This window comes from Eubalaena glacialis, chromosome 4 (genome assembly GCF_028564815.1).
Source record: "Eubalaena glacialis isolate mEubGla1 chromosome 4, mEubGla1.1.hap2.+ XY, whole genome shotgun sequence".
Classification (NCBI taxonomy): domain Eukaryota; kingdom Metazoa; phylum Chordata; class Mammalia; order Artiodactyla; family Balaenidae; genus Eubalaena; species Eubalaena glacialis.
Window position 1 is genome coordinate 173,952,078 of NC_083719.1, and position 18,965 is coordinate 173,971,042.

Here is an 18,965-nt window from a genome sequence, read left to right on the forward strand (position 1 = left end):
TCCCCGTCGCCCGCGGGCGCCGCTCTTAAAGGGGCGATGGCGTGAGCGCGGGTGGGTCCCGCCGCCGGGACCGTGGGCCGGGCGCGCACGCGCAGTGCCCGCCGCGGGGGGAGGGGGCGCGGGCATACACATACTCGGTGCGACTGGGGACAGCCACCCGGGGGCACACAGCGGGACACAGCTGATCACGGCTACACACACACTTTCCAGATACACCCAAATTGTACACCCAAGAACACAGCCACACACTTAGTTGCGGCTACACTCTCCGACACAGGACTCTGCACACATAAGTCTGCATAGCTACTGGAACAACTACTGATAGCCCCGTAAAGCTACAGGCAGTTACACTGAGTGTATCGCCCCGCAGAGCTACCCACGCCCAGCACGGGTGGGAACCGCCACACACACAGTCTGCCCAGGGATATACTGTCATACACGCAGGTATACACAGCTCAAATAGTGGCTGTTACAGAACATTGAAACACACTCGACGCTCACATACGCACACAGCCGCACAGAGACACGCATCGGCACCGCTATGCCACAGCTTCCAACAGCTGTGGAAAGAGCCCACGCAGCTACTTGCTGCCACCCTGGGGCACATCGTCGCAGCCTCCCGAGGGCTCCACACAGGGACCTAGGGTCTCACCGAACCACAGATGGCTCAGTCACACGCAACACACAGTCACACAACACAGATACATGCAACACAAAGACACCACACAGACAAGAAGCTCCTGGGGTACCCAAGCCACACCCTGGGAGCTACCCTGCACTGCCCCACAGTCACACTTCCGTGTCAATTGTAGGTGCTGGGTGACTTGACTGACTGGGTCATTCCCGCTGGCTCCGCCTCTCAGCCTGTGCTGCCAGCTGTGAATATTCCAACTTTAATAGCACCTTTGCAGGAGTCAGGGGTGCAGGCAGTGGGCACCCCATTCTCCCTCCTGGGGCCCTTCTTCTCCCCCCAGGAGGTGTGCAGAGGAGGTGGAGGCCGACACCGAGGCAAGGACACCCGCAGGGCAGGGGTGTCTGGGGTGGGGGTGGAGGCCTGTGTGCCAGGGTACCTGTGGGCAGTGTGCGCCGGACGTGCGTGGGCTAGGTGGCGGGAGGCGGTCCAGTTGTGACTCTAGGTCTAGATGCTTCTGTGAATGTTTGCCATAGGTTTTTTTTCTTTTTACGATCACAAGTGTGTGTGTAAACACGCGGTTCCTGTGTGAGTGCACGTGTGCGTCGTTGTGCGTGGGGGGTTGGCAGGCACCCAGTCGCTGTCTGGGCAACGGTCCCTGGCTCTGCGACGGTGGTTATGTGTCCGCGGCGGCCGTGCGGGGCCGAGTGACGCCGCGTCAGGTTTTGTGCACTAGTGTGTGTGCCTCCCCGAATGGGTGGATTGCTGGCCCCCTGGAACGTGTGTTGTGTGGTTGTGCGCTCACATTTCCTGTGTCGTGTGTTGTGTGTTGATCGGAGTGCCCCTCCCGCTGCCGGCCGACCCCCCGTTATGCCTCCCTCTTAGAAGTCCCCCAACGGCCCCCCCACCCCCAGGTCTTCTGCCGGGCGGGAAGTCTTGAACCGCTGCGGTTCCAGACAGGCGAAGAGGAAGGGAAGGGCCAGGCCGGCCCCAGCCCCGCCTCCATCCCGAGGGGCCACGGCCGGGGGGAGGGGGGGACACGCCAACCCTTCCCACTTCCTGTCCAGCCGGTCGTCCCCTCCCCCAACTTCCTCTCCCGCGGACCTCCCGGGCCCCGGGCCGGCGCGGAGGAGGGGCCCGCGCTGCGCACTAATGGGGCCGCGGCAGGCCAGCTTCAGTCGGACGTCGAGATGGGGACTGCCCAATGCCCCGGGGGCCACCGGTGAACGTGGGCGTCAAGGACACCCTCATCGTAATACCCGTTCCCATCACCGCTCTCCAATAACTACTCCCGGCCAGGCACAGAGAGGGTGTGACTCACCCAAACCACACAGTGTATTGGTGACAGCTGTGATTCCCACGGACTCTCCCACCACCACCCCAGGCGCCCCCATTTATCTCCTAATGCTCTGTTGCTCCCCAGGATTCTGTGTGCCCTGGGCGGGTCCATGGCCCTCTCTGAGCTCCGGTTCCTTGAGTCGATGTGAGTCTTCATCCTCCCCACAAACATTTATTGAGTGCCTCCTGTGTGCCGGGCTCTGTGGACTCAGTCGGGACACGTTGCTACTGCTCGTGGAGCAGAGGGTCTGATGGGAAAGGCGGACAGTCAAAAGCTGGAGAACAGTAGGATAATTTCAGGGAGTGCCACGTGATGGGCAGAGGGAGGGGACCCCGGTGAAGAGGACGGGGCGACCACAGGGGCGGAAGGCGGAGGGAGGGAGGCTGGGAGGCGGAGGCGCCCGTGGCGGGGCTAGCTGCGGAGGGGGAGGTGCGGCCGGCGGGAGAGACTAGCGCGGTTCTCATGGCAACAGGGACGGATCTCCAAAACACTGCCTCGGCGCCGGCGGAAAAGTCGGAGAAGAGCAAGCTCTGGCCCCCATGCGGCGTCCGGGGAGCTGAGCCGCGTGCACAAGCAACCAGAACGCACACCTTGCAAAAACATATATATATATATATATATATATTTTTTTTTTTTTTTTTTTTTAATAAGGGGAGGGGGTGGATCCGAAAGATCTGGAAGAAGAATGTTCAGATTGTAGTCACGGCAAGTGCAAAGGCCCTGAGGTGGGCACACGGTTAAAGTGTTGGAGGCAGAGCGAGGAGGGCGGGGGGAAAGGAGGAAACGGGTCGGGCCATTCCTGGCGGGGACGGGTTGGGCTTTGTTTTAAAAGGAATAGGGAGCCACAGGAAGGTGTGTAGCCGCGAGGGGCGGGATCTGCGTCAGGATTTTAAGAAGCTCCATGGGGCTGCCAGGTAGATCGGGATGGCGTGGAGGAGGCAGGGAGGTTGACCCGGTAAGAGGCCCAGGAGGACCTGGCAGGCCCGGGAATTGATTTAGGAGCCGGTGTGGGGGCGGGGGACGGTAAGCAAGGAGCGCTAAGGGTTAAGGCTGGGCCCCAGACCTGCGGCTCCTTTGCCGGCTCCCGGTCGCCCCCGTGTGGCTGCCGGGGACTGCAGCCCTGAGCTGGGTCTCTGACTCTTGGGACCACCGACGCCCCCAAACCCCAGCCCCTTAAGGTCGGGGTCGGTGCCTGGGAGAGCCCGAAGTCGGCTCTGCTTGTAGGGCAGGGAGATTGCCTGGAGGAGGAGCCATCCCTCCCCTCACTTACTCCCTTCCAACCCTTCCATTCTTCAGACCCACCTCTCGGCCTTTGCACTGGCCGTTCCTGCCGCCTGGAGCGCTCTTTGCTCTGGCTATTGGCCTGGCCCGTTCTGGCCTCCTTCGACCTTTGGCCGCATTATTCCTTCTTCTCCCCCACTCGCCCTTCTCTTTCTCCTCCTCTCCCTCTTTTCCCTTCTCCCTCCTCCTCCCCTTCTTCTCCTCCTCCTCCATCTCTCCCTCCCCCTAACTCCTTGCCTTCCGTGGCCATCTCCTCCAGATTACTGGTTCTGCACTAGCCTTGGTTGGACTTGTCACTGTTAAGATAAAATAATGCCTAAGTCATCTGTTGGCAGCCTCCACCTCCCTCTGGATCTGCTCTCCCTGCAGACACAGCGGTAGGGGTCCATGAATATGTTGCTTGAGTCGTTGGGAAGGCTAGTTTGGGTTTTCCCGATGATGGTTTTTCCTCTCCACAGGAGGTGGAAGCAGCCCGTTAATGGGGAGGGGGGACGGGGGGACGGAGGGATTCGGGGAGGGGCCAGGATCCAGGCTGGAGACCCCTGCAGCCCCTCCTCAGCCGTGCGTGGGAGGCGGCCACAGCTGGGAGCAGGGTCTGCGCCGTGAGACGTTTCCTTTCAGAAGCTGTAATTATGGGTAATTTTCTAACTGCAACACAAAAATTAAAACCCAAACAACACCGGGAAGGAAGAAGCCACAGCAGCTGGTGAGCACCGGCGCAGGCTGGGCTGCGGGTTCCAGCCTAGACCTGGTGGGAGGAGCAAGTACGGGGGGAGGGGGTTGTGAAGGGACACAGGGCGGAGGGTCATTAAGACAGGCTGGACTCTTTGGACAGCCAGCAAACCCTTGTAGTCTCGGGTTTGCGAAATGGGGGTTATACCCCAAGGCTGATCACCTGGAGGCGGAACTCCCCGCATGGAGGATCTGGACCTGGGTTTGAACCCTGGCGCTGTAGGTGCAGCTGTGTGGCCTTGAACCTCAGCCCCTAGGCTCTCAGGGTCTTGAGGAACTCAGGCGGGAGAAGGGACACAGGAGGACTGAGTGGAGGAGCCGCAGTCGAACCTACAGCTCACTCCCCCATTCATCCTCCGCGAAGCTCAGCCTGAGCCAGTACACTGCCAGGCTTCCAGCACCTTCCGTGGCTCCACAGCTCACAAATCAAGACTCCGCCCCTCCGCCCTGCACTTTCCAGAGTCAAACTAATCAGTAGGAATTGGTACGCCCAGCTCTGATCATCCCTTAAAATCCTCCCAGCAGCCTCCTGAGAGAGGCAGCATTTTTTTCTCCCCATGTTACAGAATGGGGAAACTGAGGCCCAGAGAAGCCTGAATGAATGAAGCTTGAATGAAGGGAGATACATGGGCGACCCAGAGGCAGCACCCCACTCACTGGAGTGCCCCCAGCTCCCTGTCTGGGTCTGGGATACTCTGGGAGATTGGAGGCATTTTGTGGAAGAGCAGGGAAGGGAGAAATGGCGGGGGGGGGGGGGGGGGGGGGGGGGAGAAACCTATAGCAGCTACAGAGAAAGTTCTGCAGATAAATCTGAGGCTCAAAGCCGGGGAGCCACTCGCCCGGGGACACACATTAGAGAGTGGAGGCACCGGGTCCCACTTTGGGGTGCCCTGGCAACGCCCCTCCCTCACCACCTCTCTCTGGAGCTCCGCCTCTCTTCCTGTGGTGGAGTTTCCATGGCAACCTAAAGTCCTAAGATCCCGGGGCGGTACAGGGGGAGGGGTCTTTTCTTCCCTTTTGGTGGGGGGGGGGGGTTCCTCTGCTGAATAACAGCAGTGGGGAGTGGATGCTCACTAAGCACCAGAAACTGGGCACTTTTGTCCATGATCCTGTTGCCTGCACCCAGCTCATTCCCACCCCAAAGCCTCTGCACAGGCTGTCCTCCCGGCCTCGGACACCCTTCCCCAGCCCTTCCCCATAGCCCGCATCTCTTTGTCCTTCAGGCCTCAGAGAGGCCCTCCAACCATCTGGATCACATTGCCCTGTTGGGTTTTCCCGCAAATCTTATTTTTGCACGTTGATTGCCAATGTCCCCGGTAACCCATGAGTTCTGTGAGCGCAGGGAATTCGATTATTTTGTTCAGTGCTGTGTCCCTAGCACTTACAACAAGTCTTGGCACACAGGCGCTTAATAAATACCTGTTGCCGACCGAATGAGTTAAAAATTACCAACGTCCCCTCTGTTCTGAGGTCTGAGGCCTCCAGTGCCCTCCTTCAGGGGTCTCAGCCTGAGAGCGACACAGACCGTCTTGAACTCCCCCCATCCTCCCCGTGTTGGTCGGGATGGAGTTTGGGAGTCAGAAATGGGAGGGACCAATTCTCTGCCTCTGCCAAAGCCACCAGAACCTGCAATCCCGAGCCTGGCCACACGAGGGCAGCAGAGATTCGCAAGTACAACTCCGGAGGGTTCCAGCGAGCCCCGCCTTAGCACGCCTTTGGAGTGGCTCTTGAGACCCCAAGCTTCAGGCTTGGAATGTGGTACACCTCTGTTGACCTTGTCCATGCCCCCAAGTAGGCTTCCAAATATATATTTACATATTTATGTACTGAATTATTTCATGGCAAAAAAGAAGAAAAATACAGAAAAAATCACCCAGTTCTCCCATCCCCCCCAAAGTGTTCTCATTTTGAGCTCTTACCTGCACATCTTTTTTTCCTTTTTTGTCTGTTTTCTTTTTTCTTTTTCCCTCGAGAGGTTTTCTTTGACGAACCCTCTTCAAAACTGCAAACCGCCCTGTCTTTCTCTCCAAATCCCCCAAATTCTTTTTAACTTTTCCTCTCCCCAGCCCTATTATTTCCTAACCTCCTTTAAATTTGCTAATTTACGGTTCATTGGCTCTCCCCCAACCTCCCACCCCTCCCCCAATTCACCTTTCTAAGGGCGAGAGTTTTGCTGCATCTGGTAGGTGATCAGTAAATATTTCTGGAAGGAAGGAAATCTTACCAAAAGTAAAAAATAAATTAAATAAAGCCTAGCAAATAAGCTAAATAACCTTCTTAGCCCCACCACCCCCAGGCAGCCACTACCATGAAGTCAAGTCTAAACCTGCGCATCCAGGAGCGGCAGATTGTCATCGTGTGCCGTGCAATGGCTCTGCACATGCTTCTACGTAGATGCAGACAAATGAATCTTGTCTGAGCACAGTGTAGCCTAATGGTTAACCACATGGTTTGAGGGCTCACCCTCGGTTACTGTAGAGCCTTGGGCAAGCTACTCAAACACACTGTGGCTCAGTTTCCCCGTCTGTGAAATGGGGGGTAATGACAGTTCCTAGCTCAAGAAGCTATAGTGAAGATGACATCGCTGAATGCTACTTAAATAGCCAGTGCTTGGCTGCTGCTATTTATAATTACTTTAAATGTTTTAAAAATCTGACGGCTTATAATGTTTCCTTATATTCCTCCACCTATCTTAATTTGGGGCCCCCTGGAAGTAGACCGGAGATCGGAATTCAAGACAGTAATTATTTGGGAGGAAGCCCTGGTCCGGGTGAGAAGAGAGACGGGGACCTGCAGGGGGCGCCAACGAGCAGGCTCCACAAGGCTGGGTTCCCAGTGGGCCCTCAAGAAGCCCGCCAAGAGCAATTGCCTCAGAGACGTCCTACCCGAGGGAGGAGGGAGGAGGAAGCCGAAGCGTTTCTCATCAACTCTCCTTCCGTCTGTGGTCAGGGCTGCTCCCAGGAGAGCCGTGTGGGCCAACAACGTGGCCTCCTGTGACCAGAGCAGCCTCAGCAAAGAAATGCCGGTCTCGCAGGTGGAGGGTGCTTGCCGACCGCAGCAGCCCTGGTGCCACATTGTGTTTGCCCACCCCTCTCCTAAAGGCATTCTTTGGCTTCTAAAATTTTACTATAACCAACGAAGCCATGTGACCTCAAATAAGGTCTTTCCATTACATTAAAAATCAAGCTTTACCTTCTGAATTCGATTTTTGTGCATGATGGACCATTTACACCTCCCCCACCCTTGGGACACTCAGCTGGTGTATTAGTCACACACGGCCCGGTACCAGGCACATGCTAACGTTCACATCCGTCTCCCAGCCCTTCACGGCCACCTTGCACGGTGGTTTTTACTGTCCTCATTTTACAAAGGAGGAAGCAGAGGGACATCCCTGGTGATCCAGTGGTTAAGACTTCGCCTTCCAATGCAGGGGGTGAGGGTTCGACCCCTGGTGGGAGAGCTAAGATCCCACATGCCTCTCAGCCAAAAAACCAAAACATAAAACAGAAGCAATATTGTAACAAATTCAATAAAGACTTTAAAAATTGTCCACATCAACAAAAAAAAAACTTTAAAAAAAATTGGGGCTTCCCTGGTGGCGCAGTGGTTAAGAATCCACCTGCCAATGCAGGGGACACGGGTTTGAGCCCTGGTCCAGGAAGATCCCACATGCTGCGGAGCAACTAAGCCCGTGCACCACAACTACTGAGTCTGCGCTCTAGAGTCCGCGAGCCACAACTATGGAGCCTGCGGGCCACAATTACTGAAGCCCGGGCACCTAGAGCCCATGCTCGGCAACAAGAGAAGCCACCACAATGAGAAGCCCACGCACCACAAGGAAGAGTAGCCTCCACTCGCCACAACTAGAGAAAACCTGCCAATCGCAGCCAAAAATAAATATATAAATAAATAAATAAATTTATTTTAAAAATTACAAAGGAAGAAGTGGAGGAACAGAGAGTTTAAGGTACTGGCCCCAGGTCACACAGCAATGATGTGGCTCAGTGCACTGTTTGCTGAATTAACGCATGGAGGTCTGCAGTTGCTGGAGTCTGCTCACATTCCAGGTTTGCCCCTAAGTTGGCTTGGCCACCTTAGCCCAGCCCTTGGGCATCATAACTGCCTGTGGTCCTGACCAGCCAGCTCCAGAGCTCCTCAGATGCCTCAAGGTCCCCAGGCCCTGTAAAGGGCTTCTACTGTGGCTTGGGCTGCCTAGCAACCTGCCCTCCACCCTCCCTCAGGTGAGACTGGACTCAAAGAGTAGCTAGACCAGGGCCAGGGGATGGGGGTGTCGATAGTTCAAAGGTTGTCACAGGGAGAAAGGAGACGGCAGGAAGGGGCTGAGGCCGGAGATTTAGAGACCTCGCCCTGGGGAAGCTCGGAGGTGGAGAGGGGTTGATTCCAGATAAGTGTGAGAGCCTCAGGACAGGACTGGAGGTGGATGTGGGGAGGGGAAACCCTTGGGCCCTCTCCAGCTCCCCAGACTAGGGGGTCCTGGGGACACACCGAGACCTCACCCAGCACAGGGTGCGTACAGGGGATCAGAGGGTGTTGGGAAAATGTGGCAAAATTGTGGGACCACAAGTTGGTGGCCCTGAGGTTGGGTTACCCCAGGGTACTCCCTGCATCTCTGTCTTTGTCTTTGGGAGTGGTCTCTGAATTTCTTCTAGGTATCTCTGGGGTCTTGGGGATGTCTGAGTTTTTCTGGGTTTCTCTGGGGTTTCTGAAGATCTCTAGGTGTCTCTGAGGCTCTACAGAGGTCTCTGTGCTGACAGGTTGGCCCTGCCTGGGACTCATATGGGCAGGAGGGGGAGTATGAAGATGAGCCCTCTGGAAGCTTCTGGTTCCTCTCAGCCAGGTTGAGGGCCAGTGTAGCCCCTCTTCCCACAGCCTAGCCACAGCCTGCCGGGGCTGCAGCAGGAAGGCCCAGGCCCCAGGCTCCCCCAGACCCACCTCCAGAACCCACTATCTCAGGCCCCAAGCCGGCCTGTCCCACGCCCACACAGCCCACCCCAAGCCTGAGTGTCTGGCCCTTTAGTTCCTCATTTCCTTCACTTCATTTCCTCATTTCCTCCTATTCTAAGAGGCCTCAGTGTTGGAATCCACCCACACCCAGGCCCGCCAGCTGGCGCCCCTCTGTCCCTCTCATCCTAAAAGCCTGAGTTCTTGTGTGTGCTTGTTGGCTGATTTCAATGTTTGGATTGAACGTGTTGACTGTGATTTGTATTCACATGATATGATAGGATTCTAAAGGAAAAAAGATAAAAACATACATGGGGAGCTTCTCCCTCCCATCCATCTGCCACTAAGAGGTAATCCCAGGGTATTTGTTTTTCCTGTTTCATCAAAAGTTTCTATAGGGGGGCTTCCCTGGTGGTGCAGTGGTTAAGAATCCACCTGCCAACGCAGGGGACACGGGTTCGAGCCCTGGTCCGGGAAGATCCCACATACCACAGAGCAAGTAAGTCCGTGTGCCACAACTACTGAAGCCCGTGCACCTAGAGCCGGTTCTCTGCAACAAGAGAAGTCCGCGCACCGCAACGAGAAGTAGCCCCCGCTCACTGCAACTTGAGAAAACCAGTACGCAGCAACGAAGACCCAACGCAGTCAAAAATAAATAAATTTTTTTAAAAAGTTTCTGTAGGAAGCTGCTTCCCCCCCCCTGCCCCCGTTAACATATTCATTTGAAGACATCTGCTCTCACCCAGGCCCACTCTCGCCCCAGGGCCTTTACACAGGCTGTTCTACTCCCTGCATGCCCGTCCCACACCTCCTTACTCAATAAGCCCCCTTATCCTTTGCAATAAACCCTCCCTTGATCATCCCATTAAAAAGTTGCCACCCTCACTGCTTGCTTCCCAACTTTACTTTCTCTGCCACCTGTTACATATTTTTTAATTAATTAATTAATTAATTTTTGGCTGCATTGGGTCTTCGTTGCTGCGCGCGGGCTTTCTCTAGTTGTGGCGAGTGGAGGCTACTCTTCCTTGCGGTGCGTGGGCTTCTCATTGCGGTGGCTTCTCTTGTTGCAGAGCAGGGGCTCTAGGTGCACAGGCTTCAGTAGCTGTGGCATGTGGGCTCAGTAGTTGCAGCTCGCGGGCTCCTCAGTAGTTGTGACGCATGGGCTTAGTTGCTCCGCGGCATGTGGGATCTTCCCGGACCAGGGATCGAACCTGTGTACCCTGCATTGGCAGGCGGATTCTCAACCACTGCGCCACCAGGGAAGTCCCATATTTTCTTGATAGATTCCGCATGTTGCCAGCCTCCCCGACTGCTACAAGAACTCCACGGGGATTGGGAGTTTGTCTGTTTTGTTCATGGCTGTATCTGCAGCTCCTAGACCAGTGCCTGGCACACAGTAGGAGCTTAATAATGGTTTGTGGAGGAAATGAATGAGTCTTTCCTTATTGTTTCACAGAGATCTATAATTTCATTTTCATGACTCTGTAGCACCTCCCAGGGTAGGTGAACTGTTATTGATCTAACCAATCCCTTAGGTGGTTTCCAATTTTTGTTTTCATAAAACAAACAATGCTGCAATGAATCATCCTGTAGCTCTGTCATCTTTTTGCCTTAAAAAAAAATTTTTTTATTGAAGTATAGTTGATTTACAATATCTTGTAAGTTTCAGGTGCTTTTTTTCTTTTTAATTGTGCAAAGTACACTTAACACAAAATTTACCACTTTAGCCACTTTAAAGTGAACAATTCAGTGATTTTTAGTACATTCACAGTGTGTGCAACCATCATCCCTATCTAGTTCCAGAACATTTTTATTACCCCAAAAGGAAACCCCATCCCCATTAGCAGTCACTCTCCATATCCCCCTCCCCAGCCCCTGACAATCACTAATCTACTATCTGTCTCTGTGGATTTGCCTGTTCTGGACACTTTATATTAATGAAATGATACACTATGTAGTCTTTTGTGTCTGGCTTTGTTCACTCAGCATAATGTTTTTGAGGTTCATCCACATGTAGTGTGTATCAGAGCTTCATTCCTTTTTATGGGCAAATAATATTCACTGTATGGACGGACCACATTTAGTTTATCCACTCATCAGTTCCTGCCCCTGTCATTTTGTAAACATGAAAATATTCAGGAGTCCCAGGATTGGGATGCTGGATCAGTGGGCATGTGCATTCATAATTCCCGTGACAGGATGCCTTCCATCGGGCTGCACTACAGATGCTCCCCCAGCAATGTGTGGGGTTGCCTGTTTCCCCACAGCCTGGCCAGCACAGGGTGTCATCACACTTTTGAATTTTTGCCCAGCTGATAGATGGAATCAAACAGTATCTTAGAGTTGCTGTGATCTGCTGTTTTTTACTAGGAGTGAGTATCTTTGGGTTGTTGAAGAACAAATTGCAGCCCTTCCCCCAAGTCTCAGTTCAAGACCTTTGACCATTTGTCTGAGTTTGGAGATGGAAAAGGGGCAGAGTCTGAGGAGAGGAGAAAGCGTGGGGGAGTAGACTCCAGCCTCCCAGAGTCCAGGAAAGACTCTTGACATTTATCCCATTTTACAGATGTGGAAACTGAGGTACAGAACAGTTAAGGTCAAGCAGTGAGCCAGGGGCTGGAAAGGATTTGAACCTGGTCTGCCTGAAGCCCGGACCCCAGTGAGGCTGAGACTCTCTGCCAGCCTACCTGTACCCATTCCCTCCTCAATCTCTCTTGTGTCACTATCCCTCAGGTCTGACTCAGCTCCCCCTCTCCCTCTGGGACTCTGGGCTCCTCAAAAGGTTTCCCACCTCCAGACCCCAGACTCACTCCAGAAGAATCTTTTGACACAGTGCCCCTCCCCTGCTCACACACCTGCTTGGCCCTGGGAATAAAGCCCCACTCCTCCGCCTGGCTTTGGAGGCCTGTGCTGTCTCCCCACCCTGCCCATGTCACCAGTTCCTCCGTTTAGTCTGTCCCCTCCAGCCACTCCACTCCTAACTACGCTGTCCCAGCCGGCCATGCTTTCTCAAGCTGCAGGACCTTTACTCCTGCTGTGCCTTCTGCCTGGAATCTGCAATGCATTCGTTTCTGCCTGCCACTGCAACTCATCCTCCAAGCCCCAGACTCAACATCCCCTCCCCCAGGGAGCCCTCCTCACATCCCCCTGCAGCATAGAGGCATGATTTGTACGTGAGGAGAGCTCTGAGCTTGTGGGAGAGGCTGGGAGCTTGGAAAGTCAAAGGCAGTTTGCCAAGCAATCCTTGTCAAACTCCTACTCATGTGTTGAAGCCCCAATTCCAATGTCTCCTCTCCAGGAAAGCTTCTGGTACCCTGTCCCTCACTCTGGCCTTGACCTGACTCCATCAGACTCGGGGTGCCTGTGTCCGGTTCTGTCTTTTTCCGAGACTGGTTGCTCCTGAAGAAACTGGACGGGGCTGAAGTCTCTTGGGGGCTCAGCATGGATGATGTTTGTTGAACAAATAAATGAATGCATGGGTTGGGAGTCAACTGAGCTGAGACCAGGAAGTGAGTTGATGAGGTAGCAGTTAGTTGGGGTGTTATTGGGGGACATGTAGTCATTGGGTTCCAGCAAGAAGGAAGCAAGCTGCCCCTGCCCTTCCCCTAAGAATCCTGGTCCTTGAGGCCTTTCGGCGGGGGGGAGGGGGGGGCGGGTCTCTGTGTCTTCTTCATTCTTCCCTTCTGCACTTCAGCCGACACCAGTTCCTCTTCCCCTGAGTCGCTGGGTACAGAGCCTGAGGAGCGCCAGGCACCACAGTGGATCCGTACCCGCGGAGGGTCAGACCCTCTGACCCCCGCGTCCAGGTGAGCCACGACGCAGCCCTTCCGCGCCGGAGACTTCTAGCACGACCGAGGCCAAGGCGTTGCAGGGGGACCAGGAAGGTAGGACGGAGGCACTAGAACTTGGGTCTGTGCAAACCAGAGCTGGTGGGACCCCGTCAGCAGCCCCACCCCCACCCCCACCGCCAGCCCAAGACTCCCAACAGCCTGCAGTTCGGAAAAGAAAGGCAGAGGGGCGGGGTCGTTTCCGGGGCAACGGCTCATTTGCATATAGTCCCGACTTGGCCAAAGAGGGCTTCCGAAATGTTCGGGAAAATTGGGCAACTTAGCCCGAAGGGGCTGATCTGAGAGAAGGGGAAGGGGCTGTCTGGGTCAGGTCTCCTCCTCGCCTTCCAAGCCCCTGAGGCATCCGGGTTATGTACCCATTCCCCGGAAGGGGAGACTGAGGCAGGGGACCAGAGCCAATCAAAGAGGAGCCACCAGCGGAAGGGCTAAGTTTTAACACTTCAGAAGTGGCCTGAGCTGCTCTCAGCCATTAAAAAAATATATAACAAACATAGGTGGCGAGGGGGAGGGTGACCCCAGACTGAGGTTGGGGCTTGGATTCTGGTGTCTCTGCCTAGGTTGCCTGCATGGGGGGCGCCCTGGTATGGGTGCTGTTGTTGCCGCTGCTGCTGCTGCTGCATCCAGGCAGCCAGGAATTGTCATGCCCCGTGTCCTCGGGGGATGTGGACTGGACCAGGGAGTTCACGGACACATGCCTGAACTTCAGTGGCCAAAACCTGAGCCTGCTGCCTCAGAACCAGTCTCTGCAGGCCAGCAGTGTGCTTCTTCTCGACCTGTCTGGGAATGGCCTTCGAGAGCTCCCACCGCTTTTTTTTGCTCACCTGGGAAAGCTGCAGGTCCTGGATGTGACCAACAACCCCCTGGACCCCGTGGGCAGGGCACTGGCTGAACGCTGTGACCTTGACCTGAGGGCTGACTGCAGCTGTGTCCTATTACCCTGGCACAAGGTCCGGCGGGACAACTGCTCTGGCCCACTGCCTCTGCGGTGCCTGGATGTGTCCACCGGCGCCTGGCACAACGTCTCTGCCTTCTTGGAAGTGGGCTGTGCCCCTCGCCTGACCATGACAACCATAGGAGCGCTGGTGGCCAGTGGAAGCCTGCTGCTCGTGCTTGCCATTGCTGGCCCAGTGCTGGCGTGGAGACTCTGTAGACATCGGGTAGGCAGTAGCCGGGGCATGAGCAAAACGTGGGCTGCTCAGAATGGTCCCAGGTCTGGCTCGGGCCAGCAGCCACGGTACAGTAGCCGGGGCCTCAGCCCTAAGCTCCCAGCAGCCACCCGGCCCGGATCTTCCACTTCTGACTATGAGAACATGTCTGTGGGTCAACCAGCTGCCAGGCACCAGTGGGCTGAACACAGGTGAGTGACCCACACACATCTGCCTGCAAGACTCTGGAGCCAGCTGGCCAGGGTTCAATTCCCAGCTCTGCCTCTTACAGGCTGTGTGATCTTGGGCAAGTAGTTTCCACTTCTCTGGGTCACCGTTTCTTCACCGATAAAATGGGGACAGTAACAGCCCTCCGCCTCATGGAGTTGGGATAAGAATTGGGTTCTTGTGTATGAGACAAGCGTCCCTCTCACGACCTGCAAACCCAGCTTCTGGCTGCCAAGGATTGGGAGAGAGGAGGCAGGTGTTCAAGGCAGAGTCGGGGCTCTGCGGTAGCGGTCAGCGGCCTGGGCTCAGATGTCGTGTGACCCAGGGCTGTCTCTGAACTTCTGTTTCGGTCTCCGTAAAATGGGACAGCACTCCGGTCTCCTTCTGACACATAGGAGATGCTAAGAAAGCCATCTGTGTCTCTCTCTACCCCACAAAGCCCTGCCTCCAAAGTTGCCTGGGCTTAGATAGATGGGTTCAACTTTTCCAGGTTGGATGAGGGAGTGGAGGGGATCTCAGGGGGGCAGGCACAAGGGTGGGCAAAAGCCTGGAGGTGGGAGAGAACAGAGAATCTGCTGTGGATGTGTTTTGAGAAGGCAAGACATCAGGGCTGAAGTTGGAGGGGGCTGGGAGGATCCAAGCAGGAAGGGAAGAAGGTCATGGCTGGGTTTTGGGGCAGCAGAATCCAAAAGGTGGGGAGGCCTGTGGGAGGCTGTTGGTGAGAAATAAGAGAATATGCAAAGCACATGCAAATATGGCTCAAAAGCAGAAGTGGGCTGAGGTAAGGAGTTGAAGGCACCACACTCCCTAAGGCAGCTTGTGTTCTGATGCTTGCCTCTGCCTTGCTGTCACCAAGACCTCAGCACCAGTCTCCTCTAAAAACAGTTTAGAATTGGATGTGTCAATCCCAACCTACATTTTACAGTTGCAGAAATGGAGGTTCTGGAAATTCCCTGGTGGTCCAGTGGTTAGGACGCTGTGCTTTCACTGGTGAGGGTGCGGGTTCAATCCCTGGTCAGGGAACTAAGGTCCCACGAGTCGTGCGGTGTGGCTGAAAAAAGAAAAAGAAAGAAATGAAGGTTCTGGAAGGCAGGGGAATGACATGCCCAAGGTCAGAAGCAGAAGCAAGAAACAAACCCTGACTTCCATCCCCATACAACCATTTATGTATTTGGAGTAATTTATACTAAAGTACAAATGACTGATAGACACCACTTACCCAAAGTGGCCTTTTTTACAAGAAGAGCGGGGGTGGGGGTGTTAGGATGTTCTGGAGGCAGGAAAGTTCTTCTCTGGGTGTCTTGCCCACCATAGCAAGACATTCCTAAGAAGCTACCTCCTCCCTGATCCATTTTGTGGATGGGGAAACTGAGGCTCAGAGATTTATTTTTGTATCAAGACCACAAATTCAGTTGCTTCTGGGGACCTGGTGAAAACATTTCCCATCTGAAGGGGCACTGGTTCAGCTCCAGCCACTTGTGTTCATGTGGCTGGTGTGACTAGAGCTTCCAGTTTTTCAAGAGGAAAACAAAATCTAGAATTTAATGTAAAAAATGGGCAACCATCTCAACTTTAAGGAACAAAAAAACCCTACAATGACTCAAGGTCCTTGGACCACAGCATTACAATGCTTAATCCACAGAATCTTCCCTGAATCACTGCCCCTTACTTGCTTTCCTCACAGAAAGTTGGGCCAGGCTGGGAGAACACTGCCCCATGACTCACTTTTCTCATATGTAAATATTAGGAGTGGACTCAATTGCCCTGAACTACTTTGCCTCTCAAAGCTGATGTGCCTGCTTCCTGAATCCTACCTGCCCTCCCATCTGTCTGTCCCCACAGGCCTCACCCTTCAGAGGACAGCGACTTCTACATGAACTATAAGAGCCTCCACCATGATTCCCAGCCTGTCTACTGCAACTTGCAGTCGCTGGGCCAGGCCCCATTGGATGAAGAGGAGTATGTGATCCCTGGACGCTGAGCCTTCAACATCTCAAACTCCAGCCTACCCCCTTCCAGGTGCCTTGGGGCACCCTGGATCTTCCCTGGCCTCAGTCTTCCCATCTGAGGAATGGGACCAGGGAAGGATCATCCTTGAGGCCCCAGGGAGGCTCTGCAGCCCCCTCTCTAGACCACTCTGCTCCTCAGGCCACTCGGCTGCTAGAAGTGGAGAAGGAGAGACCCCAACACAGGGATGGGAGGGTCAACGTGTGAACTCTGTCATCACCCTCCTGTTGGTGTGCAAGTATTGCCCAATAAATTCTGCGGGACAGATGAGGCTGCTGGGCTCCCAAGACAAAGCTCTGGGACTCCCAAATTGCTCCCAATCCCCAGTCTCTACCCTCTGTCACTCTCAGGCCCCCTTCTCAGGTGCCTGGTATCCAGACTTGGCCCCCCAGGGCAGCCCACACTAGCCTCAAAGGGATCCTTATAACTCATGAATGGGACTGCGCCCCTCCCCTGCTCACACACACTCTATGGCTCCCCACTGCCCCCAGATTCTCAGCCTGGTGGTTGAGACCTGCATGACCCAGCCCTGCCCAACCCACTGCCCTCTCCCATTCCTCTGCCCTTCTGGTCTGGGCCTCCTCCCCATCAAGCTCACCTCCCTCCTGAAGCTTTCATTTTCTCATGCCATTTACCCATGCCTTTCCTTTTGCCCAGATTGCCATCCCCTTCCATGTTTTCTCACTCTTAAGCATCTGAATACAGATGCAGAACTCTGGTCTGGGCATCAGGAGGCATGGGTCCACTTCCTGACTCTGCCATTAACCCTCTGGGCTTCAGTTCCCCCATCTGTAAAACAAGGTGATTAAAATCGGCCTCTAAGGCTGTTTTAGCTCTAATATGCTGAGATACCTTAACTCATCCTTCAAGGCCCAGGTGCAATGCCAATGCCACTCTGAGAACCCTTCCCTGGTTCCTCCTCAGGCAGAATTCATCACTCCCAGAGCTCAGTGTATTTCAAGAGTTTGTTCAAGCGCATGCCTCAGCTGGGTTTCCTGTCAGCTGCTCCCAGCCCGACTCCTGCCAAGCCCCCAAACTAGGGGAGACAGAGCTGGACACAGACACCCCCAGTCCTGGGAGGTCAAGCCTGGGCCAGAAGGAGAGATGAAACGACGGTCCCCAGAGGGAGATGAATGAAGGAGTTTAAAAAGGGCTGTATGTAAGAGGGGAATCTGAAGTGGGTTTTGAAGGATGCATAGGTGTTCGAGAAGTAGAAAGGACAAGGCACATTGGGCAGGGGGACCAGCCTGGAGGTGTGAAAAGGCACATGGGCAGCAGTGTCCGGCAAAGGCAACAGTTGATGTTTGGGGAGAGACTCAGTATGGCAGCTGCTACCTTTGGGTGATCCTGACATTGAGTTTAAGTTTGAGGCTCCCTTGGCTTCCCCAACACCTGGGAGTGACCCAGGGTGGGAGAGGCAACCTATGAGGGTCTTCAGCTTCCTTGCATCCCTGCATCCCTGCCCTAGACACTACTCGAGCCCCCACTCCTGCTGCCAAAAATCTGTCTTCCTCTGCTCACTAATGCATTGCCTGGGTTGACCTCTTTGCACGATTCTTACTACAATCAGCCACTTATGATTTATCTTATACTCATTTGTCCCTGCACTCAACTGAGCTTGAATGGAGTGGTTTTTGCCTGCGTTGTTCCTTCGTGTCCTCAGTGCCCAGCCATGGCCTGGCACAAAGTGGGTACTCAATACATTCAGGGGCACCTGCAGTCATTCAGATCTGCCTCTGGATGGTGGGGTTCACAGGGGACACATCTCACTCACTGCTGAAGCTGGGTGCTCTGTCCTCCAGACTCCCATGACAGTTCCTCAGGGTGAACAGGCAAGTGGGTGTGGGGAAGGGGCTGGGCTTAGTACATCTCAGCAATTCCAAGATCCTAAGTAGGAGAAGATATAACCTGGGAGACATGCTGTGCATGAAAACGTTCTTCACAACTTACTTCTCCCTGCTCTTTTTAAAAAAAAATTAATTAGTTAATTTATTTTTGGCTGCGTTGGGTCTTCGTTGCTGTGCACAGGCTTTTCTCTAGTTGTGGCGAGCGGGGGCTACTCTTCGTTGCGGTGCTCAGGCTTCTCATTGCGGTGGATTCCTTTGTTGCAGAGCATGGGCTCTAGGCATGCGGGCTTCAGTAGTTGTGGCCCACGGGCTCAGTAGTTGTGGCACACGGGCTTAGTTGCTCCATGGCACGTGGGATCTTCCCGGACCAGGGCTCGAACCCACGTCCCCTGCTTTGGCAGGTGGATTCTTAACCACTGTGCCACCAGGGAAGTCCCTCTCCCTGCTCTTTTTATATGAAAGGATAGAGGCATCATTAAAATGAAGGGAGGTGCCACAAACAGGAGAGGTAATGGGACTCTTCCAGGTCGGGGGCAGATTCACACACAATGCACTTGACTCTGGGCTGCCTGTGTTTGGAAAGGTGACCCCCATGGAGGGAGAGAGAGCAGGATGGTGATAGAGACAGGGCCAGATAATTACAGAAACAGGAGTACTGAGAGATCAGAAAAGATGGAGGGAGACTGAGACCCAAAAGGGTCTCAGAAACAAAAGCAGAGGAATAGGGAGGTAGAGAAGCACAGAAACAGAGAGAGGGATGTCTCCGGCTGCGCTTGAGGACCATTGGCATCATGACCACCGTCCAATTTCTTGGCATCCCCAAGAACGTACTGCCACTCATTCCCTGGACTGTTCCAATCATCTCATATCAGCTCCCCTGAGGGAACTGAGGCCAGCGAGGGTGGGCTCTTCCCAAGGTCACCAGCTCCATCCTGGACACCACAGGGG

General features: G+C 54.4%; 1 protein-coding gene across 1 annotated transcript; it reads left to right on the top strand.

The window, feature by feature from the left end:
- Positions 1 to 12,707: 12,707 nt before the first annotated feature.
- Positions 12,708 to 16,166, top strand: LRRC25 (leucine rich repeat containing 25). The gene is made up of 3 exons (XM_061188626.1): positions 12,708 to 12,826; positions 13,348 to 14,147; positions 16,006 to 16,166. Exons 2-3 carry the CDS (start codon positions 13,357 to 13,359, stop codon positions 16,142 to 16,144), a joined length of 930 nt encoding a protein of 309 aa, XP_061044609.1. The 5' UTR covers positions 12,708 to 12,826; positions 13,348 to 13,356; the 3' UTR covers positions 16,145 to 16,166.
- The last annotated feature ends 2,799 nt before the right edge of the window (positions 16,167 to 18,965 follow it).

Bases quoted from the DNA above. Each gene is read 5' to 3' on its own strand.
- LRRC25 (XM_061188626.1), top strand. From the start codon at position 13,357: ATGGGGGGCGCCCTGGTATGGGTGCTGTTGTTGCCGCTGCTGCTGCTG. The intron at 14,148-16,005 runs GTGAGTGACCCA...CTGTCCCCACAG, and splicing joins CACCAGTGGGCTGAACACAG to GCCTCACCCTTCAGAGGACA.